This window comes from Pelmatolapia mariae, linkage group LG5 (assembly GCF_036321145.2).
Source record: "Pelmatolapia mariae isolate MD_Pm_ZW linkage group LG5, Pm_UMD_F_2, whole genome shotgun sequence".
NCBI classification, from domain to species: Eukaryota; Metazoa; Chordata; class Actinopteri; order Cichliformes; family Cichlidae; genus Pelmatolapia; species Pelmatolapia mariae.
Window position 1 is genome coordinate 34,947,048 of NC_086231.1, and position 24,567 is coordinate 34,971,614.

General features: G+C 41.9%; 1 protein-coding gene across 1 annotated transcript; it reads left to right on the forward strand.

The window, feature by feature from the left end:
• Positions 1-7,715: 7,715 nt before the first annotated feature.
• Positions 7,716-23,921, forward strand: znf831 (zinc finger protein 831). The gene is made up of 3 exons (XM_063474863.1): positions 7,716-11,975; positions 13,934-14,208; positions 20,794-23,921. The coding sequence occupies exons 1-3, from the start codon at positions 7,754-7,756 to the stop codon at positions 21,646-21,648; spliced, it is 5,352 nt and encodes a 1,783-aa protein (XP_063330933.1). The 5' UTR covers positions 7,716-7,753; the 3' UTR covers positions 21,649-23,921.
• The last annotated feature ends 646 nt before the right edge of the window (positions 23,922-24,567 follow it).

The window sequence follows — 24,567 nt, forward strand, 5'->3', positions numbered from 1 at the left end:
GCGAACTACGTCACCGCACAGAGAAACGTCATATCCGCGCGACGCGTTTCTGGAGCCGCCATCTTGCTCAGGGGCTCTGGCTAATGTTTTGGCCTATTCCGATACAAAATGCGACCCTTTATGCTGCTTTTTGTTGTTCAAATGAAAATAATAATAGAATAAAGTTCAGCTAGTGAAAGCCGTTTAATTTGATACATCATAGTTAGAAATCATTTTAAGCTAATGGTTTATTGACCCCTGAAACCAAATGAAGGTAATGCTGATTAGAATAAGTTAAATAAAAAAAGAACATATAAAGTAATGTATTGAAAAGATGTTGAAAATTAAGTTTGTCGGTTCACTATATCTGACATTGTGCCCTGCAAATAATTTAAATCAGCACATTGTAAAATATTTCTCATTTCACTAATGCCTTATACATTAACAGTTATATATACCCCAAACCCCGCTTTTAATAGACAAAGATCCCGTTGGGGTTGCATCAGAAAGTCATGGTATAGGCTTTAGATGGACTTGTGTGAGGATTCTCAAAGAAGACATTTGTGGATAGAAGCCAGTGGGGGAAAAAAGAGTTTATACCAAACAATGGGCCATTTTAAGTCTGACAGTAATCTTGCATTTTAAAGTCAGTTTGTACAGCAGAATTTCACAAATTCATCTGCAGAATTGATACATTTTAAACATAATTATTACACAAATATTTTAGGACAGTAAGACGGGGGCAATAGTGACAGATGGTTTTAAGGTGGGGTGGGATTATATCAGGGATTGATCCACCCCCTAACTGTTTGCAGTGCTGATGGACAGGTTGACAGATGAGGTCAGGCAGGAGTCTCAGTGGATTATGATGTTTGCAGATGACATCATGATCTGTAGTGAGAGCAGGTGGAAGAGAGCCTGAGGAGCTGCTCTGGAGAGAAGAGGATTGAAAGTCAGTAGAAACAAGACAGAATACATGTGTATGAATGAGGGGGAGACAGATAGAAAGATGAGCATACAAAGGGTAGAGGTAGTGAAATTAGATGAGTTTAAATACCTGGTTTCAACCATCCAAAGCAACAGACAGTACACAAGAGAGGTGAAGAAGAGAGTGAAGGCAGAGACGAGTCAGTAGAGACGAGTGTCAGAGGTGATTTGTGACAGAGGAATAGCAGCAAGACTGAAAGGAAATATGTACAAGATTAGCTGCTGTTATGTGTGGTTTGGAAACAGTTACGCTAACAGCAGGACAGGAGGTGTAGCTGGAGGTGGCAGAGTTGGGTATATCAGAGGGACGGCTCAGGTTGAGCAGTCTGGGGGCAAAGTTAGAGAAGCAAGACTGAGACGGTTTGGACATGTGCAGAGGAGGGATAATGGATATCGGATGAATAGAGGAAGACCTGAGAGGAGTTTAATGGATGTAGTGAAGAAGGACATTCAGAGAGTTGGTGTGAGAAAGGGAGCAGCCAGAGGAGAAAATATCACTACTACCAATAGTAAAATTGGTAAGTAAAAAGAAATATTGCAAAAAAAAACAAAGCAAAAGGCAAGGCAATCAAAAGTTATAGTTAGTACTTTTATTGCTTCTGAATGTGCAAGTGAAGACCAGAGAGAGATGGTGAGCACGTTCATAACATGTCTGTTTCTATTCTGGGACAGGATGTTGATGTGATGCAAGTACCTGATGATCCACTCAGGCACCAGGCTGAACTGGAACACCAACACAGATGTTTTATACAACAAAATGGGCGAGCAGGCTGTATTTCCTAAGGAAGGTGAGATTCTTCCAAATTTGCAGTGAAATGAGATTTTCTGTCTCTAATTTGTGCTGGTATGCTGTGCTGGTGTGCTGGAGAGCAACATCAAAGCTGGTGACACCAGGAAACTGGATAAACTGATTAGAAAAGCTGGCTCTGTGATTGGCTGGACACTTTGAAGCTGTGGTGGAGGAAGAGGTTATCCATCATGGCTAATCCTGACCGCCCTCTGCATCACTATAATAACAACAACAACAACAACAATAATATTATTAACACAATTCTAACACTTTTAATGCAAATACGTTCTATTTATGGGTTCAAGACTTTTTGTCAGCCATGATCCAGCAGAGGGCGCAAAAGAGCGCCATCTCAGACACAAAGGGAAAGAAAAGAGTCAAATTTCAGATCACTTTCTGATTCTTTGATTAATGCTGGTTTGCAGTTTTTACACTGACGGGAGTGTCAGTGTTTGGCAGCTGGTTGTGGACAAGGGTGGGACATGAGGCTGCTGTGCTTTAGCTACTAAGAAGATGAACATGTAAGTGGTTATAGGCCTGCAGCAAGTCCCACCCACGTACACATGCACACACATTAATGCTCAGTTGCCACTTCCTGTAATGTGGTTCATCACCTTTAGTGCTGGCCAAAAACAAAGAGACAAAAATGCAGTGTAATACATTCAGATTACAGGGATAATGGTGGAAACCTGTTATGGAAAAGGTAGACTTTTTTGAATGACCCCCATCAAACACTGATGAAATAGGCTGAATATCTTGCAGTCCTTGCAGTGCAGGTACATTTTGAAGGAAGCCGATTGTTATCTGTCATTTCTTATACCGCTCCAGTGGTGGATGCTCATATTTAACATGGCAAGAGCTTGAAATAATGAAATCGGTGCATGTATAATAAAGCTCAGAGTGAAGTCTGAGCTTCACACTGATCAAAACACTTTCTGATGGCTTTTTACTCTCTGTATGCTGTGAGAGGAGATATCCCTGATATTGTCAACTTAGGCACAAAGGTCATGCTGTGAGCACAAAAGCCCCACCTACCTGCTGTTCAGATCTTCTGTTTACAACCACTTAGACATCGGGCTGAAAATGTCTATTTAACATTTTGTTGCATAACAACATTTTTTGTTACTGATGTTGTTTCTAGAAGTATTTGGTACTACTGTGGTTATGCCAACATCCACGGTGTGACTCAGCATGTGTCAGACACTCCCAAGAGCAGCTGTACGCACATGGATAAAAGTCTACATTGCAACAAAACAACCAACTCTCTTAAACTATGTTGTGCGTCGGCAGCTGAGAGGCCAGCAGGAGCAGAAGGAACACGTTGTTTGTCTCTTGTCGCTGCTGACCATCAGCTGTAAAACTCGACTCAACCTTGTATCCTAGTAACCTGAGCAACACAGCCAAATAACAATTTATCAACATCATCAGACCTCTGCTGTCTTTTTTTTCAACAGACTCCTGCACACATCCACACACTGTGATTTTGTTTCATCTGACTGGGGCTTTAAAACCATGCACTAAAACTGTGCTTCCGCCCTACAGGGCAGTGTGCAGACTGTAGAAAACATGCGTGGTAGGAGGTGTCTTGTTGCCATGTCGACACAAACCATGCTCTTAGCAGACCAGCCTCCAGTTGCCTTGGAGACCGGCTAGAGTCTGTGGCGGTGGAATGATAGAAAAACACTTGGTTTTTTAACAGCAGATGTCATCTGATAATTACACGGCTGATCCCACGTGATGACATCATGTTCAGAATAACAGCAGTAAGGATTTGACAGCAAAATTAATGCATTTAAAGAAAGATTTTCATTAAAGGGGACCTATTCTGTTAATTTCCAACTTTATCTTTCTATTCTTGGACTCTTTAAGACTCCCATTTTAAAAAATTGCGTGTGTCTTATAGCAGGCCTTAATGTAGTTTATATTATGTTGGAAACATGCCATTTTAGTTTCCCTTCCCACTTTGTTAAGGCCAACTTTGTTCTGTCTGGCTGCTTCTTGCAAACAGAATGTTTGAGTAGCTGGTGGGCGGGGCCTGAACTGGCAACATTAGAGATGTTTTTGGTTGCTTACATATATATTAAGATACAAATAGAGAAACTGTTTTGTGTTAACAGTGGATCGATTTGCTTGTGTGTATTCATCGTCATAGTAACAAATTCATAAAAGGCCCAACACGGCCTGTAATTAAATACATGGATTGCATAGTCACTTTAAAGTACTTTTTGTGAAACTGGCCAGTAGACTCATAAAAATCTAATGCCTGAGAACAACTTAAAAATACAAAACAACATTAGTTTGCATTTTTATACTGAACTGGTTTAACGTAACCAAAGATACAGAACTGTAAAGTGAAGACAGAATGAAACAAAAAAGGACAAGTGAACAATCTTTAATAAAGGACAGTATTTAAGGTTTGACTTATCCGATCACAGCATCCAATAGTGTTTAAACAATATAAAACCATGAATTCAAATCACATGTATCAGTCTGATCAGCTGCATCTTATTATTTAGTGGGAAGTGAATTCAGATGTTTGTGCTGTCAGCATTCACAATACAAAAAAGGTTGTTGATATCTGGATGTTAAAAATACTACACATTACTCTGTTTTTACACATTTAGTTTGTTTTTACCCACAATTGCAAATTTCCTTGCATCTATTTTTTACCCATGTTTTTTGTGGTTAGCCCAGTTGCAGAGCACTGGCTGAACTAGTAAATACTTGCATGTACAGTGTGAACACATAAGCTTGCCATTAACATTTTTAAGGCAATATATATATCTAAATAATTACAAATGTTAAAAAGTATAAATTATTTATTGGTAGGTCAAATGTTTGATTGGGTCCAAATGATGACTGGTCCGTAGTCTGCCACTGTCATATCAGCTTTGTTAGGGAGTGTGGGAATACTGAAGGCTGTGTTAACATCTTGTTGGACTGCTCCTTTAAAATGTAGTATGCGTCCAATCATCTCCATCATCTGGTGCCGTAGCTATGGTAACGACATTTTCTTGCTGTTAGCATAGGTACGGTGGTGTGAAGCCACCTGCAATGCATTTGTCACCAACCCTGAAATTAATTATTCAAAATGCAGAAATAAATATAAATAAATAAATGTATAAAAGTGATGCATCCCAAATGAAAATTAATAGAAATTAAGGATGCATGCATTGAGTCATACTTTTGGCATTGTTAGTCTTCCATACACATGTGGGAATTTGAAGGGTAGGTGTGTAGCCACAGGAAAAGAGCTATGATCTAATGTGTTGCTTGTTGTCTGAGTCTTTAACGATGGTAGAAAATTTCACCATTAGATATTTCTACTTGTTTTCCACTGCATTGTTTGAGAACAAACTCAGCACATTCTATCTTTGCCAGTTTACTCTGGTTCAAGCTAAGGAGAGCTACTGCCAAAAATAACTCCTATGTCCTCACTATTTTCTGTCTGAAACAGATCAATACAGTCAACAATCTGTCTCTTAATATGCAGTCAGTCTCACCAAACCAGTAACAATATATGGAGCAAACCTATCTGAGTCCAAATGGGAAAAACGAGCATTGCTTTACAAGCACGTGCATGTGAACTCATGTACTTCTGCACAATAATACATGCTGTCTGACGGGGGCTGTTGTTGGAGGAGGGAAATTCACTCCAACCTCTCACAACTCATCCATTTGTTCTATGCTTGAGAGAGTGAGAGCAGCACACGTGCAGCCAAGCAGCCACATCAACATTAGCTTTGCTGCACCCTTGTGTATGTGGGTGTATGAAATACGATGTGTGGGAGGAAGTAGGTGGGGGGCAGCGAGCATATAAGTGAACCAGGAGTCAGGTACTGCCTCAAACTGTTGACGGTAAAGTCAGTCATTCAGCCGCTGAAGGTAAGCTTGCCTTTGTCACTGCACTTCCTCTGTCCTAGCCCGTTGCTTTCACTTTTTTTTTTCTGTCCAACTGTGTTAGCCTCGTATCCTTCCATCTGTGCTTAGGGCCTCAACGCTCATTCACTCCCGCTGATCTCTTTCTGTATAATCTATGTTTTCAACTTGTCCTCCGGAAGTCTTTGTTTGACAGTCACACACACCCACCCAGCCAGCCAGCCCTTCTCCTTCCCTCACTCCCCTCCTCTCTGCCTCACCACTTTCAGAGTGCATCTTCTCTCTCATTTGCATTTCTTCCGCTTCCTCGTGACAAGAAACAGTTCATGTCAAAGAGCCGTGAGAGAAGATCAGATTGGAGAGGTGCTGGATGGCAGAGCAACACGAAATGAGCAGGTACACAGAGGATGGGCCGGTTCACTGTGAACGGCTGTTTAGACTGGATAATTATCACTGATTGGAGTGTAAAGTGAGACGGTAAGTGACTTCTGCTTTATTGTCTTCTGCTGTTTTTTCTTCTCTCAATTGTTGCGCCTGAGTTTTGGCCTAGTTAAACACACTAAGTTCTGGTTTCTGGCAGTGCTGTTCTTACCTAAACACTATGATGGCTGGCAACACTGTCAGATATTTCCTCTTTTCAAACTTTCATTTTATGAAGTCACATCCATAACTGGAAATGACATTTTCACTTTCCACAGAAACATTTAATACGTCTTCTTTATGTCCCCTTGTCGAGAGATTTTTGTGATGTTTTGTTCTTAGTCCAAGCACAGGCTGGTGTTTCAGCACAGCGCAACTTCTTCTTAAACCTAACTCACACATCTTTAACCTCTTAACAACCATTTGGTCAGTAACGACCCATCCAGGGTTAGGGCTGGAATTTAATTTTTTTTTGACACATCATAATAAATACGGAAATATCCAAAAATTACAAGTTGTTACTCTTCAAGTTTTAAGTCGGCTGTTGCAAGCTTTTCCACTTGGTGTTCCAGATATGAGAAAGGTGGATGTTCACTAAACCCTAACCTTTATCTCTCACTTAGACTAAGTGTGCTTATAGAATGAAAGCTCCCTTCATTTCTCTTCCTACATGAAGTTGCAGCATGTGCACCATATGACATATTTACATAACGGCAAGGAAGTGAAAGCACATTACAGCAGGAGGGTCGAGCTCCATGAATAATGTTGTAAAAGTAAGACACACTCACAAGGTGCTCTTCGCTCACTCAGCCGAATGTGAACAGAGACCAACTTTCCTCAGTTCACAGCACCAGAAAAAGTCTCTGACGTGGGCGTGCTCATGCTGTACAACCAACAAAAGAACGTGTCGAGTGCCAACTGTACTTCTGTGGGTGAATTATGCAAAATCACCATCACAGCAACAGGAAATGAAATTTTCTCACTCTAATGCACAGCTCCCCTTTGATTTGATTTGATCTGATTATTGCACCAATATGACAGTCAGTCAGGACCGAACGCTGCCACATGATACTCTGAACATCAAAGGTTTGCCTTATAATTGATGCAGACTGGTGACAGAGGTAACAGCTAATGCCAGCAGACATACTTGATTTGGCGAGATAAAAGCCCGCCCCAACACACACACACACACCACTGTGATACTACATGCACGTATGTGCACATTTCTCTCCATGGTTTCGACTCACATTTCCACACGCAGTGCACATCTTAACCTGCCACTGAAATGAAAAAGGAGAGCTTGAAATGCCTTTGCTCCCACTGTGGATATTATTGCTCATTACCACAATGATATTACTCAGAACCAAGTGTGTTTTCATTTTTTTTTATATTGCAAAACACATCTCCCTGGATTTTTATCAGGCAAAATCCAGACTGGATTAATTGCTTTATTAGCCATCTGTCCTGGAGAATATTGCATATCTGTCATCAGTACTGTGCTCATTTCTTGGGGCTGGTCACCAGTTAAAGAACAAAACATACTCCAAGAGTAATCACATTTTCCTCTTTAAGTGAGATGTAGCAAAATTCCTGCCCCCTTTTAATCTAACACAAAGCGGAGGTCTAATGCAAACTGTTCTTATCTTACAGGTAATTAGAGACCTGCCACTGGTACATCACGACAGCAGCAGTGTTACCATGGAGACTGGCAAGCCAGGATTGGCGAGTGCTCCGGTGCACATCAGCTCCGTCACAGCGCAGGCAGAGAAAAGGATGGATGTCCAGGCTCCCCTGACGGCTGTTTACATCCACACAGTGCCTGCGCTGCCCGCGCAGCCTTACCCTCAGCCGCCTGCAGCTGCTCCAGAAGCAGCCACACTCCATCTGGGCATGCCGCCGCTCTACACCAAGGAGACATTTCCCATCCTCACGCTCCATATTGCTGGTGGGTTGCAGTCTCAGCCGGGATTGAGCCTGGCAGCTGCTGCTCCCGCAGCCAGACCCAAGTCTGCAGGAAAGCACGTGTGTCCTCACTGTGGACGGGACTGCATGAAGCCCAGCGTGCTGGAGAAGCATCTGCGCTGCCACACGGGGGAGCGGCCCTACCCCTGCACCACTTGTGGAGTTTCATTTAAGACTCAGAGCAACCTCTACAAACACAGACGTACCCAGGCACATGCACGCCTTTCACTGGAGTCAGAGCAGAGCAGCTTAGACAGCATGTCTGGCTCAAGAGAGACTTGCACTTCCAGTTTGTCTCTCGAGGAATGCTGCGAAGAGCCAGGCAGCACAGAGAAGGACTCCTCACTATCTGCTGCTGAAAGCACCGGTCCAGCCAGTACTCCAAAGGTCTGCTCTGTGAAGACACAACGCTGTGTGCAGGAAGACAACGAGCTGAGCCTCACAGTTCAAAACTCAAAACCAAATGGAAGCGAAACGGTAATAAAGGAAAGTGAAAAGCTTCCACCGAGTGTTAGTAGACACCTTCCCCTTCAGAGACAAGAGGCCACGCTGTTTTCCAAACAGTGGGAAAGCTCAGTGTCAAGAGGGAAATCGCAGAGTCACGAGAGCACAGACTCTGGCTTCAGCGAGACTAGTGACCACTATCCAAGCCCTGGCAGTGTTTTGCTCGATCACAGTATGGATTCAGTCGCAGAATCCACCAAAGAGCATCTTGAAGAACCCGCCACCAGGCGCACACCTACAGAATCAGATCACGGCAGACAGGAGTCCAAAGACTCTGCCAGAGAGCAGGAGCAGAAGGCCCTAGAGGAGCGCATATCTAAGCTGATATCAGATAATACAGCTGTTGTGGAGGACAAACAGCTGGAGAATGTGAGGCCACGGAAGACCGTTTTATCAAAGCAGGGAAGCATTGACCTTCCCATGCCATACACGTACAAGGATTCATTTCACTTTGACATGAAATTAGGTCAGACTCAGAATGTTTTGTCACAAAGAAACAAGAAGCCAGGGATTTACAGTTCTGTGCCCACTCAGCGCTCCTCCACCATGGACCATGCCCCCTTGACTCGCAGCAATTCCCTCCCCTTCAGTGTCACCCTCCTGCAGCCCGAGAGAAGCAGCCCAACCTCCTCCAATCAGAGGGATTATGTAACGCTAGTCCGAAGGGGAAGCTCTGGCCAGATCAACCCAACAGGTTTCGCGATCAAGCCTGCGAACCAGCAATCATCCACCCACCGCCCACTGGTCCGGCAGACAGCCGTAGACTGCAACCACGCAACAGACGGTCTCATCAGGAATTCATCTGTGGAGGAGGCGTGGAGCAGCAGCCTCAGTTGTGACGGGGATGGTGGTGACATTTGTGGAGAACCGAGCAACAGAAAGTTCCGGAGGAAGAAAGCGCAGAAGTTTGCCTACAACAAGTGGTACATGTACGGGGGTGGAACATTTAAAAAGCTATACAATGCTGAGAAAAGTAGCGATAACAGTGTTATCAAAGGCAGGAAATGTTCAGCAAACCCTGAGCATGAGCTTGTTCAGGGTCTGCAGAAAAGGGCACCGCTGGCAGTAACGACAACAGGTTCGAAAAGCAACGGTACCACAGTTGGCCCTCCTGCCAATCTCTCCTTTGTCCCTGCTGTGGATTTTAATCTACAAACTAGCTCGCTTAATTCATCATGCCTCGCTCTCAAAGCTCCACTTAGGAGGAATCTGTCTTTGTCAGTACTGCCATTACCTTCTATCGGCTCACTGGTTAGTCACAAAACAGACTGTGTGAACAGACCAGAAGCTGGGAGACTGATGAATGAAGACAAAAAACATAGTGTTTCCACATCGCAGCTGTGCGGAGCCCATATTCCTTCAGACAGGAAAAAGCTGAGAACTGATGACAAAATAATTTGCCCTCTGCAGATGGAGACTGACCCAAACACAATGCTTGCTCATCCCACACCCTCTGTCACTCAGCAGGAAGCGAACCTCACTTACATCAATCTTAACAACAATCCACAACATACTCCGCTCAAAGGGCCTCTATTCAAGTCGGGCATAATCAATGCAAACACAACCTCTGTTAGCACCTCAGCAACTGCTTCTAGTCCCCCTGCTGCAAAGAACAGCTTCCTGCCCAAGTACCAACTCAAGTTACCCAATGTTGCTGAACCTGATTTAACTTTTTCACCACAAGTTGTGGATAAACCACCAGGAACTGAAGCCCACACTTTCACCTCAGTTCTGTCATCTCCTCACATCGAGCGCAGCGTGACCTCGGTCACAACGAGTGTAAAGAACTGCAGAGACTCCACAGCTTCACAGCTGGGGCTAACTTGTGATCTTAAGAAGACGAATGCTTTCAGCTCCGCGCAGGACCAGCTTGTCTCAACAGTTTGTCATGCTGCAACATCACGACTCAGTCAGAATTTGCCGGGTAGCGTAGCTGTAGTGCACAAACAATTTGCAGCAACCACAATAACCACAAGCTGCCTGCAAGATTATCAGGCAGGATTATGCAGCACTTTGATCCAGCCTTCGAAATGTACGACGTCTGCACAGCAACCCAGACCTGTTGCACCTGCTGTTGCTACACTTACCGTAACCACAGCGAGCAGTCAGACATCTGCCACTGCCGTTAAAGCTGTGTCATATGATCAGTCTAACCCTCCACTCTCTCACATACAACTCTCAGCACAATCAAACCTGCTGAATCCTGTTAGCGTACCACACGTTAGCACAAACACCCCAGTGGTGCCTTGTCACATTGTACCGTTTGACCAGGTACAGCCAGCTGCTCAGAACGTGTTCCATGTGCACACAGCAGACCTCCAGATCTGCCTCCAGATCATATCTGATGAGCAGTTAGCCCTCATCGAACCCCAGATAGAGCGTCTATCGGGTACCAGTGTCTCCCAGAGACAGGACGCTGAAGGTGGGACCTTAGAAGGTGTCCAAAGCAAAACTCTGGACTTTTTTGCTGCTGAAAGCAACAGTGAGGCAAAAGAGAGTACACAACCCAGACAACAAATGGACAAAAATGAATCTTTCCCTGCACTTACCACTGAGAGAATAATGACTTCTGTGCCTTTGCAATTTGGGAAAGCAGAGCCAAGTTCCCACCTGGCTCAGCAAAGCAGTTCCACTCAGGCTGCAGCATCAGCTGAATCTCTCCCTCCGCCACTACACCCACACAAAAACAGTCATGTAAACATGGTCACAGAGACTCAGAGCACTGCGGGTGATGTAATGTCAACTCTTGCTCCGTTTGGAGGTGTAAAGTCAGGAAGAAGACAAACTTCAGTGGAGGAACAGACTCTCTCTCTGAACCGCTGTGCTGAGGAGCAGGTTTTGCTGGATCGGAGGGTCAGCCAAGGTGCAACCGTCTTGCAAGCTCTCTCTGGCCAACACAAGCTCAGCAGGAGCTCTCCCTGTTCCAGCACAGAAAATCAGAATAACTTGAAAAGTGAACTGCTGTGCAAAGAAGGCCAACATAAGCTTAATAATCAGGGCGACTCATGTAATGTCAGCATAATGAAAACTAAGGGCGAAGCCTCCGAATACAAAGGCAGCAGGTTAGAAAATGGAGAGCACTCCAGCCATTCTCCCTCTCCTGCATGCTCTGATAAAGACTCTGGGTCGGTCTCTTCACTTTCTGTCAATAAAAGCAAAGCTGTGGGACAGCCAAACCCACAAGCATCCATCTACTGCAGTAATCAAGTGGAGCCCACAATATCTGAGACTTTGAATCCATCCAAAGATACAAACATGGGATGTGACAGAGTCGGATCTGTAGGTGATTCCAAAATTTTATTGGACATCACCCCTCATGGATCACAGGATGTAATCAGCTCACGCCACTCAGAAAAAAGACCGACTCACTTTGCTTCAGCGTCCTCGAACATCCAGGTGGACAGATGCAAAGACAACACATCTGTGTGTGCAAGTATCCAGAGCCAGACAGCAGGTACAATTCACTATTTAAATGTATTACGTAACATATATGTTATTATTGCTTCCTACAGTGCAGTTTAAGAATATGACATCATTTTTGGCTCTGCACTGCAGTACAGTGGATTTAAATACAACATGGAATGAGAAAGGAGTGCCTGCTGTCCCCAAACTGCACCTGTCCCCATCTTTTTAAAGTCAACTTAAAGTAATGTGCTGACACTGACATTTCAGTCAATATTAAATTCAAAATATAGGTTAGCTGACAGACATACACTCAGTAAATGATAAACATCTAGCATTAAGATGCAGTATAACTAGTATGTTTTATTTGACAGTCATATTTAATTAAGATTCTGTTAAAATATTCCACTTCATTCTGTTATGTATAGGTCTACATAGTCTTAAACTGACAAATTCTTTTAAAACAAGGTGAACTGATACGGTGAAATACAAATACTAGAAAATACGCATGCTTTATTGCAGTTTTTGCATTTTTTCTCTTTCAACACTAGGTGGCACTAAAGATTCACAGATTTGCAATATGGCGCTCTCATCTGTGCTCGCACAATTACCCAGACCTACAACTTACTGGGAATCAAATGTTTAGGCGAGCAGGGATTTGAATTGTAGGGAAAACAATCCAGTGGAGTTTCATCTGTAAATGTTTCTGTGGCAGAACACGATAGCGCTTCAGTTTTTGATCATCTTTGTCCTTTTCTGCTGTGACGTGTGAGCTGTTCTCAGGCTTTCATGCAGAACTCTAGTGTGTCCCACAGTGTTTGAAAGTGTCATTTGATCCCCATCGCAGCATGGATCACATACTTTCCTGCTTTTTAAATGAAAGGACTGAGGGATTTCAGACAGCTACAGGGTTAAAGGTCACCCCAGAGAGCAGAGGATAAACAAAATGCCTGCCACTCACTGACCTCCAGCTACTGCCTCCTGGGTAAAGGGGTTTGTACCTGTCCTGTGTCGCTGACACAGAGGTTCAGACACATGGTAGCTGTCTGCATCTGTTTACCGCTAATATGATTTTCCTGTAGTTTGTTATCATCCCTACCAGGCTAGTGGCACTGATAAAAAAGGTAGCTGTGGACCACAGAGCTTGCCAGATTAATAACATTTTCATTTCAATTGTAGTCATATCCTCAAATGCATATAACAGCTGTGCACATTTATCTGTGTGTGGCACAAGAATGGGCACGCCCACTGGAAAAATATCTTTTTATCGCCCAGTGAATTCTTGTTTTATTGCTTTTACTTAGCTGGAATAAACAGCTTTGGTTTCCACATTCATGCTTCTTCTCACATCGTAAAATCGTAAAATCTTATGAACCAGCTTTCACTTGCTGTAACCCTTCCTCTTCCCCTTCATGTTGAACAGGGACCTCTTTATGTTCACCTGGTTTTATATAACTTGTTTTTAAATAAAAAAAAATCTGTTAATGTGGCTGATTAGCATGCAGCCAGAACAGTATCTGCAAATTAGGTTCCTTCTGACCTGTCGAAGAAGAATGTTTGAGAATGTTTTGTTGTGCATTTTTTGTGTAGTATAAGTAAAAGGGAACAAATCGTTCCAAGCAGTATTCCATTCAAAGTTTATCCTGATGTAATTCAGGCTGTAGCAGACTCATGTTATCCTCCAAAATTCTTGCCTCTTTAGTATAAAATCCCACTGTTGTTTACTGCCTCACCACTGCAGATACATATTTTGTCTAACCGACCCATCTGAAGCCTCATGTGTGCTCCAGATAAACTTAAATACCTACCAGAAGGAAGATCAGAGCAAAAGCTTCTTTCAATAACCAGCATGAATAATATGAAGAATTACAGTGAACGAAATCCGCTTCAGTGTTCATGTGTGGCTGACTACTGCTTGAAAAAAATGCAGAATGACTGATAAGCAGTAAAACTGTGGATTCAGCACCCTAAAGAAAGCAACTGCTTTTTCATTTGTTTTTCTTCCTGGAGGGCTTATGGAGGGAGCCTCCCTGGCGAGGTGTGCAGCCCAGAAGGAGCTGCAGATGCAGGAACATGTAAGGACTCCCGGGCAGCCAGACAGCACAGACTGGAAGCAGAAGCAGAGCCAAGGGGCTGAAGAGAAAAACCACCAATGCCTGGGAGAGCGAGGTGACGGTGGGGTGACGGGAGAGGAGGAGAACAGAGGAACCAAAGCAGACAAAGCTCCAGGACTGTGGGGGGAGGCCGAGTCAGACTGCAGATCCACAGTTTTATCAAAGGCAGAGGTGAGAGAGAGTGCATCTAATCAGGATCCGTGTTTACTATACAGTTCTTTTTTTCATGTGGTCTTAGTGTTTACAACACACATGCTGATTTACAAGAACAATTACAACACAACAAAAGCAAAGCCTCAGAGCCGCTTAACCTCCAACATCCAGGTTTTATATAAAATTTACAGTTTTCCGAAAATGAAAAGCTAATAGCAAAATGCATGAGAGGTTATTGAAATGTACCATACTCTTACTTCTAAAAAACGTAACCCTAAGCAAAACCTGATGACCTGCATTTTGGGAACTGAATGTTTAAGAGTTAACATATAAAAGACTTGTGTCTGCAAAGGAAATAAAAACTCTATCAAACTCAGGAGAATTTGAATGTTTAGACTTCTAAAGTTGAGTCAGTTTTATTGGATTAGTTAATTAATTCAGGCTCTTAGGAAAAAAGCCAGGCTGGAAAATAGACAAATGAAAAACATCCAAACAGAAAAAGAAAAACATAAAAGTATAAAACCACGTAACACAAGACAGAGAGAGGAAGCAGGAAGTTACAGTTAGAGATCGTAAACAGCACAACTATATCACTAACCTTTCTCTCCAGCCTTCACCAGCATGCACGATGAGTTGGGAAAATAAGATGAATTTAACAGTCCTGGATTTGACCCCACTGTATTCTCTCTAATTTGCACTTTGCTGCAAGGTTATTAAGCTCTTAACATCTCTCATTTCAAATGTAGAGTCAGGATTAGGATTTAGTTTTAGAGACCCTCAGTCTGTTTGGAACACCCGGCTGAAAAATCTGGAATTGCAGAAATTCCAAAACAAATCATCAGACTTCATTTAAATACAGAATCTTATTCTTCAAACATGTCCTGTTTAACACGTGGCTAAAACAAAAGCCTAATGCTAGATCAGTTGAGGTAAGAGGTTAACTAAACGTATCCCCAGGAGCTCATCTCTCTGGCTTTAGCTACACTGGTTTTAGTCCCTTTAGACAGAATAATGAAAACACCATGACTTGGATTATTAGTCCCATTACATTAGTCTATGCAAAACTCTTATAGGGTAGGTACAATATTGACAAATCATAGCATTGATAATGATATAATCAGTTTATCATACCTGTTCTATAGCCACGTCAGCCACTGTAGAGCTGGTTCTGAATCCATCAGCTGCTGAGGCTGCACTTCTACAGTAGCCTTGTTACTTCCTCAGACTAGATCAGCTATTGAAATTTAGGGGCAGTGGTTAAAGGCTTATGCAGCTGGCTTCTCTAATATTTCAAGATGGGCTGTTTTAAAATTTGTTGTTGTATCACTGCTTTTCTTTGTGAGGATAAATGATGATGATGATGAAGAAGACCATGTAAGGAATGTTGTCACTGACATAATAGAAATGGGATGTTTTTAGTTTATAAGATTTACATAAACACATGTGCAGTAACGCGTTACTGTAATGTTTTTCAAGTAACAAGTAAAGTAAGGGGTTACTATTGCAAAAAAAGTAATTAGATTACTGTTACTTTCCCATAAGCATGCTGCATTACTGCGTTACTAAACCGTGATTTTGTTTGTGAGTGTCTCATGACAATGACGTATGAGCGTGTGACACCCGTAGCAGCAACAGACGTGTGCAGATCAACAATGGATAATATGGAGTGCAGGAGAGAGTACGACCGTGCAGCGTTTGAAGCGTGGAAGTACTCACATTACTTTGAGTTTGACTCTGTAAAAAGTGCCAAAAACATTAGTGTCTGCTGTACACTCTGTGTGGGAAGAAAACTTCTTTCTACAGCGAAAAATTAAACTTCAAATCTGAGCAAATACCGAGCACGCTGCCACGGGAATGTGACATTCACAGAGAAACCCCCGGATCCTCCCACTGACATGACCGCTGTGGCACCGGGCAAACCTCCACCCGGCCCACTCCTGCTAAACAGGTGAAAATAGATTTAAGAGCGACAGGACTTATTGCTGCTGAATCTTTGATTTTATTTATTTTTTGCTGTGTTTTACTTGCATCTATTTGAAAGAATGAGTGTAAACACAAAACTTTATTTTATTTTATATGATGGAATATGCAGAAAATAGGTTTAAATGCTAAAGAATTTCTTCTTGCATATAATTAAATTTTTTGTTGATGCAATGTGCAAGTTAAAAGATTAAAACTAATAAAACAAGTTTTAAAAAGAGACTTTTTCATTTGATTCAGTTTTATATGATGGATTATGCAGAAAAAATAGAATTGGGCTGAAAGGTCTGTTGCTTTATTACGTATTCAGGTTGTGCATCAAGTTTTTAAAAAGTAACTAAGTAATTAATTGCTTTTGAAAATAGGTAATCTGTAAAGTAATGGAATTACTTTTTGGAGAAGTAACCAGTATTTAGTAACTAATTACTTCACTAACACTGCTCCTACTTGTACGACCTCATTATTTAATGTTTAATACGAGAGTTCACCAATTTGTTATATATATGTGGGTAATCTGCAAAGGCAACAGCCTTTCCCACATTGACTCAGACACATGAAGCTTGTTCTTGTTCTGTACCAAACATTATTTTGGATACTTATTTATTTACTTATTATTGCTGTATTCTTATTTTACCAAAGAGTGTGAGGTAGGTGATTCTTCCTCTGCTGTTTGAATATAAACCCTCTCAAAACAAAGTCACCACCCAAATCTACACACTGAAAACACTCTCACACTGTGCACAGTCCTTTCCAATCCAGCAGTCTTTTGCAATACTTTGTACCATTTTAATTTATTCTGTATCTACTAAAGTTTGCCACAAATCCCTGGTGCAATAAGGCCGTCCTTATTTGGGGATCATATAAAAGCAGGTTTGAGGCACACTGGGTTGTTACATCACATGATTGTTTTTCATTTTTTAACACATTTACCAACAAAGCACAACAGCCAAGCCAGAATTTGTGTTCTTTCATTCTTATGAAATATTTGCAGCACCATAAATATAAAACCTCCCAAGATGTGTCACAACACAGAAGAGAGTGGTGCAAGAAAAAAAAGATTTATAAATATACTGAACAAAAAAGTGTATACTACCAAGCCACACACAGGGGCAAATAATTTGTGAGAATTTATGGGGCATTTGCACTTGAAGCAACAGCAATAAATTCAGTTCCGCAGTATGTTAATACTAGAATTAGGCAGCTGACAGCAATTACAAGAGTTTTTTATGGCAGTAATACTTCTTCTGGATTTCGAACTACAAGTCTTATTATAAAGAAGAGTGTTTGTCACAACAGTTCAAATTCAATAGTATTTAGAAGTGGGTCACATCAACCTTTATGCAAAATGTCAACAAGATCCACCATTTTCATTCAATTAAGTTTCAGTTCAAATGTATTCGTACAGGGTCAAATCACAACGACAGTCATCTCACTTCACATTCCTTGTCTATGTAAAAAGCAATGCAGGGTATTCTTTAGCAATTAAATCAAATCAAATTCAAATCACTTTTATTGTCACATCACATGTGCAGGTACACTGGTACAGTACATGTGAGTGAAATTCTTGTGTGCGAGCTTCACAAGCAACAGAGTTGTGCAAAATACAATAATGTAAAACAAGCAAAATATAAAAATGGCTAATCTAAAAAGTAATAAATATATGTACAATATGTAAAGGTATATACATTACTGAATGTGTATACTAAATATGTTTTTCTACGTGTGTGTGTTTGAGTGTGTATATAGTATGTATATACATGTTTTACAAATGAAATAAAGTAAACAATAAAATAAGATATATAAAATATACAGAGGTTGGTATGTGCAAAACAGTGGTATTTATATACAGTATGGAGTGCATAATGTTGAATTAGGTTGTTCACTCCTCATAAGTTGGCTCCAGGCAATACAATTACAAATCAAAGTGTGTTGGTATCAGTGAATGTTGAGTGCAATAATGTTGATACAGATATTCCAGAAAGTGTTACAGCTGCATGTCCAGCATGTGGTGCAAAGGGTGTTGGGGATTTATGAATTATCAGTGTCGTCTTTTGGCTAGCTTATTATTCCAGCTAGATATCTGATGACCAGGAGGGTGTATGTATTGATGGCTTCTCAGCATCTCCCTTGCCTTCTGGAGGAATTTGGCTGTGGCTGCCCTTTTTGCATGTTTGCCATTGTCTAAGGAGCTTGGAAAGAAAAGCATCTGGAATTCTTTAAGTTTCCTTCAAGACATTTCGCCTTGAATCCGAAAAGCTTCTTCCCTATGGGAGTGTCCCCAAGTGAACCCATTGTGAAACCTAGCCCAACATGTGACTTACTGAGGTCAAATGGCTCAGGATGTGAGTGGGTGCTAAGGCGCCTGGTGTTAAGATAGGGAGTCCATGACCCCCTTAGGGGCTTAAATCTGGGACTCTCCACCATTCGCTCTTAGAACTGAAGAAGCTTCTCAGATGAGACGTGAAACGTCTTCAGGGAAACTTGAAGAAGTCCAGGCACTTCTCTTTCCAACCTCCTTAGACTATGATGACCTGGATGACTGAGAACCTTCACAGACATGTTCACCATGATTCTTATTGGTCTGTGGAATACCCAGGTACTTGTAGCTTTCCTGTATCTTGGCTATTCTACCTTCTGACATTCAGTCTAGATCTTTCCTCTTTTTGCAACCATTTGGCCACACTTATCCAATCCAAATGACATGTCTATGTCCTTGCTGTAAATCTTGGTGAGGTGGATCAGTCAGTTGATGTGTTGCTTGTGCCTGGCATACAGTTTGATATCCAGCAGGGACAGGATGTGGCTGATGGTCAGTCCACTCCTGAATCTATATCTGTATCCACTGGTAGTGATGAACTGATTCAGGGGGTCGATCCATATGCTGAACAGCAGTACAGACACTCCATCGCGTGGGTATGTTCTGCACTTGATGATGACTTGTGTGACTGTCTTGGAGCTGGCCTCTCTAGTGTTCCACAATCCCACTGAGTTCCCAATGAATGTTATCAGTGCACTATTAGCCACGTCCAGTGTCAGGCACTCCAGTATCCATGTTCGGAGCATTGAGTTAAAGACTTTCTTCTAGTCCAGGGGTGGGCAATCTCAGTCCACGAGGGCCGGTGTCCCTGCAGGTTTTAGATGTGTCCTCGAACCAACACAGCTGATTTAAATGGCTAAATTAGCTCCTCAACATGTCCTGAAGTTCCCCAGAGGCCTGGTAACGAACTAATCATGTGATTCAGGTGTGTTGACCCAAGGTAAGATCTAAAACCTGCAGGGACACCGGCCCTCGTGGACTGAGATTGCCCACCCCTGTTCTAGTCAGTCCATGTGGTGCTCAGGTTGGTCTGCTGGTCTTAAAGTTCTGGTGTGCAGCTCTATCCACCAGTAGTTGGTGCTTTGACTCTCTGGTGTTATTTCCAATGCCCTTCTGAGCTATGCTTATGCACTCACCCATGTGCATACTCCGGTTGGTTGTTATGATGCCTGAGAGGAGCTTCCATGTTGTGCAGAGGAAGTTAATCTGTCCGTAGTTTGATGGTGTCTTGTGTTGATCCTATGTGATCAGAATTGTTCTGGCCCATGTTAGCCAGTCTGGATGAGTACTTGCTGTTATCAGCCCATTTATATGTGCTGCCAGGTAATCATAGAGTGCTGTTAGCGTGTTCAGCCAGAATGTGTGGATCGTGTCAGATCCTAGTGCTGTCCACCTCTTCATTGTATGTCTGCCTTTGTGATGTTAACTGGTTCTTGGCATTGCCATTTTGGCCTTTGTTTGTCCAGTTATGGCCATCATGTTGTACTTATTCATCCAGGACCGCTCACTCACAACACCCTACTGCACCTCAGTTGGGTGGAGCGTTCTCTATATGCATTCTTTATTTTTATACCCAAGTGTTCCTGGGATTACTGCGGCAGTACCACTACAAGCTCAGTGGTTTGAGTGATACTGGTAATGGGGGTGGTATATCCAGAGAAGATCAATATCCAAACACTGCTGGGTCATAAAAATTGAAACTAAAAATCGCTGTAAATACTTAATACACTGGCTGGATACTAGACTAGCCCATGTCGACAACTGGATTTTCCTGTAAGATAATTTTACAACAGTTGTGTGTGTGCTTGGCCATGGTAGTTGTTTATGTACATGCTTCTCTGTCCAAGTTTGAATAAACTTTGAAGTTTGAATAAATGTTATGAGCTACAGAATCAAAAGTAATTGAAGTTATATTCCTGTATTTTATTAAATAATTAAAAAAAAACATGTGTATATATCTGCAGTCAACCTTAGACATGTTTTTAAATTTCTGAATGTGTTATAAGTTGTGGTCAGTTGACTGAAGTGGTTAAAATGAATAAATACATTTGGGTAGGCTGTGCTGAACAAAAGAACTCTTGGAATTGAACCAGCACTTATATTGTGCTTTTGTAGTCTGACTGATGACTCAAACTGCTGTCTTTGAGGGGTCAGTATGCATGAGGTCTCAGTGCCCTAAGACTTAAGCTGTGCAGTATTTGGGTAATCCAGAAAGATAATGAGAGGGTTCAGTGGCTATAAAATGATTCCATTGTTTTGATGGTATAGTGGTAATAACACTCCTCATATTTTTCTCTCATTAAAAGGAAGAAGATCGAAAGGTCAAGAATGATTCCTTTAAAAACCCTTGGCTACCCGAGGAACACCTTCAGCATGTTTCCCAGACGCACTCAGGAATGTCTGAATACCCTCAACTGAGTTGTCAGCAAGCATTGAATACATCGAGTAATCTCAACATACCTGCGTGCAGCATTCAGACTACCCTTTTCACTTCTCCAAAACTCCCTCTGGAAATTAACCACTCGTATCACTCGCAACACAACTGGGAAAGCGGTGTCACTCATAACCAACCAACACAGGTCTTACCTGAATTCAATTCAAGTCGACATATCAGTGCAGGAGCTCAGTTATCACAAACACAACATATTTTTTCAAGAACTGAGCCCACTATTCAACAAACTTTCTCAGTCCCAGACCAAAAGCAAACCAGCGTCAGTCTGACCATTCAACAAGGAAATAGCACTGCAGGTAACAGCAGCACAGCAATAAGCAGCTGTAAGAAGTTCAACTTAACAGGTCACCAAAACTCTAATGTTGGGACATTACCCTCCACACACGCCGATCAAGTTTCTCAAGCCTGTAGAGTTGCTACTGGAGCTAGAGGAGACATCCAACCATCAAAGATGTATCACGATACTGGGTCTCCATGCAAGCCTTTTCTATACTCTGAACCTGACGAGAAGCGTGACACTACAGCCAGTGACTCTGGAAGCGCTGACATTACCAGCAAATATCATTCTTTTTACTTGGCTGGCCCGCTTCATGGCTACCAGTCTGCTGAGTGTCTGAACAGTGGAGTGAGGCCTGTGCAGAGCTGCCAGGAGTACACAGAAGACACGAGCAGCAGTGACGATGAAGGAAAGCTTATCATTGAACTTTAACAGACAGTAAAGCATACATACAGTCTATTATTTGAATTTTATTTGCTGTAGATATTTGTTCAGAGGTTAAGTTGCTCAGGAGGCAGAAGTAATGTCAGTGACTGGGTTAACTCAGTGGCAGAGCTTTATTTAATTAAAAGTCACGATATTTCAATATGGGGCCATACATTAAGGTAAAGTAATGCTACAGTCCTGTAATTTTGTACCACTCTCTTAATTTGACTGAACAGGAAGTTCAATCACAGTATCTAGCATATGGCGCAATAGAGCAGATTTGTGTTTAGCTTTGTTGTCACTTTATGAATACAGAGTAACAACTGAGATAGTCATCATTGATTCATGTGAAAACACTGACAGTCTAGAATAACTGGAGTTCTTTCTCCTCTTTCCCACTCTGCCAACAGCAGAACACATGTAGGGACACGCTTGCAAGCCTACAATGCCATTAACAGGCCTCCAGGCTTGTTTGGAAATCTTACAATTGATATAAAAGTAGGGGAGTGTTCAAACACAACAAACAAGACGAAGCTTCAAACTCTCTTCTTCACAGTAAGGCTTTATTTTTGCACAGAGAGTGAACTCTGAGCTTCTGGCTTTTCCAGTACCAGCACTGGTTCATTAACAGCTCAGAGTTTAGCTCAAACAAACCTGAGGTGCAGGTCATATTATAAGAGGTTATTCACTAGACTTGCATGAATGGTCCTTAATGTGTTTTGTTGCCTCAGCTTCAAACCATCCACATAGGAATCCCCAAAGTGTCCATTGCACTCATGTTCACTCATATGACAATTTTTTCCTCACCTCAGACAGGTGAGCTATTAGAAACACTTTTTACAGTTAAATCAGCTCTTTTGTAGCATCTGCCCTCAGTTTGAGCTCCTGAGCTCTGTCATAGCTGCTGGAACATTTTTTCAAGCTCAGTGAAAGTCTGACCTGTTTAAAGTCCAAAAATATTTCCGTAGTATCCTTAGTATTTGGAACTGCCAATACACAACCTTGCATTTTCCTAACCACTTATCTGGTTCCTGATGGTGGGAAACTGGAGTCTGTGTGAGTTGTGATAGGCCAAGAGGTAGGGTAAACCCTGGAAAGGTCATCAGGCTATCACAGGAATAACACACAGAGACCAGCATTCACATCCACACCTACAGCCAATTCAGAATTACCAGTTAACCTAAGATGCACGTCTTTGGCCTGTCAGAGGAAGCCAGAGTAACCATGAAAGCATGCAAACTCCACATAGAAAGGCACCAGCTGGCCAGTGGATTTAATCCAGGACCTTCTTGTTGTGAGGCAACGTTGTTAACCACTGCACCATTGTGTGACAATTATGACAATTGTTACATCATTGTTGTGCACGTGATGTTTTTTAACATCTATACAGACAGACAAATTAGTAGCAATAACAAGACATTTTCTGATACAAGAAGTTGCTGTAGGTGGATACATTAATAACTAAAAATGCTTTTGCAAACAACATTAATCATTTATCAAGTTGCAAGACTTCAAACCCAGGCTTAAGTACACCAAAACACCAAAGCTGATCCATCGGCTATTTAAAAGGCGCGTTCATTAAAATGACCAAAACCATTTTGTCTGCCTCTCGGGGCTTCACTGTACCAGTACAGTTGAACCTAGCGCTGTCATTGCTAATGCCACTCGATACTTGAAAGTGATCAACTATCACTCAGTTTGCTTAACCCAACCACTGAGTTTTCTTCTGCCTCTGAGAAATGTTGTGCGACTTCCATTCTGCTCTCTCACACATGCACATATACACAGACACACAAACAAACTTTGCCATAATTAGTGTCTACCTTCCCACACTGACTCTCTCTGATAAATTGCACTTTGTAACTTTCCCAGACAACACCTGCTTGTATGAATCATGTACACATGCTGCCAAGTATCCATTAAGTTGATCTCTGCTGTCAATCAGCTCACCCAGGTAAAACAGACACTGGCTGCAGGGCCATGACCCTTTTCCTAGTCTGGGTTTTGTAATGAGTCAGCATCTACAATAAGGCACCTGGGACAGGAAGTGTGCATGTGTGTAACATTTTTGTAGATAAATCTGCACTCGACTGTACGCTGACTCGCTTGTCACTCGTCAGCCCGTTAATAATAAAAACCCCCTTTTGCACCTGATGGAGGGAACATTGTGTTCAGTTGTGTTTCCTGTTTGGTTTGACACAAAGGAAAGCTATCCTTGTTCGTGTTTCAAGCGGATTTCTCAATGTGTTTTCATTTTCTAATTTTATATTCTTGTTTCATCTCCAATTATTTGCATATTGTTTGATGACTTCAATTATTTGAAAAAAGTAAATGAAACTTTACCCCAAATACTTCTCCTGTTTTCACTGCGTGCTCTCTCTAGCCTGAGCTGAATCAGGCCAGTCATTTTTTTCTTTGTAATTATATCGAGCATATAACTGACACACACAGACACAAGTGTTAGCACATTATTATCAAATTAAATCTTCATGTATTAGCTTGTTAATTCATGTTAACAGTTGCTAGTTTATACATCCAGCATATCAGCAGTCTTCTTTCTTGGAAACTTCTAGTTCCAGAGGTAATAATGTAATGTCACTCACTTTTATTTTTTCCCAATAAATCATGATTGTCCTATAATTCAAGTGTTGCAGACAGCTGTAAACACTTTGGTTCTTGGCAACTATCGCAGTCAGAAAAATGTGAAACAGCATGGTAGCAAATTAAACAAAAACTGTGATTCAAACCTGATCCACCATCCAAAGATGAACTGATTTAAAGATGCTGTGTTGTGCTTTTTTCATCTTCCCCATCCCTCAGTCATGCAGCTATTTTGTTCATGTAAATGGTCCCCCTTATGAAAAATTGGTCAGGCTTCTTTTTTAATGCACAATCGGCACCAGCCATTTCAACACTAATGCTGAT

What these genes read in the sequence shown, in the direction of transcription:
- znf831 (XM_063474863.1), top strand. Translation starts at nt 7,754, where the DNA reads ATGGAGACTGGCAAGCCAGGATTGGCGAGTGCTCCGGTGCACATCAGC. An exon ending in TATCCAGAGCCAGACAGCAG is followed by an intron (nt 11,976 to 13,933) that starts GTACAATTCACT and finishes TTCTTCCTGGAG; the next exon opens with GGCTTATGGAGGGAGCCTCC. An exon ending in CAGTTTTATCAAAGGCAGAG is followed by an intron (nt 14,209 to 20,793) that starts GTGAGAGAGAGT and finishes TCTCATTAAAAG; the next exon opens with GAAGAAGATCGAAAGGTCAA.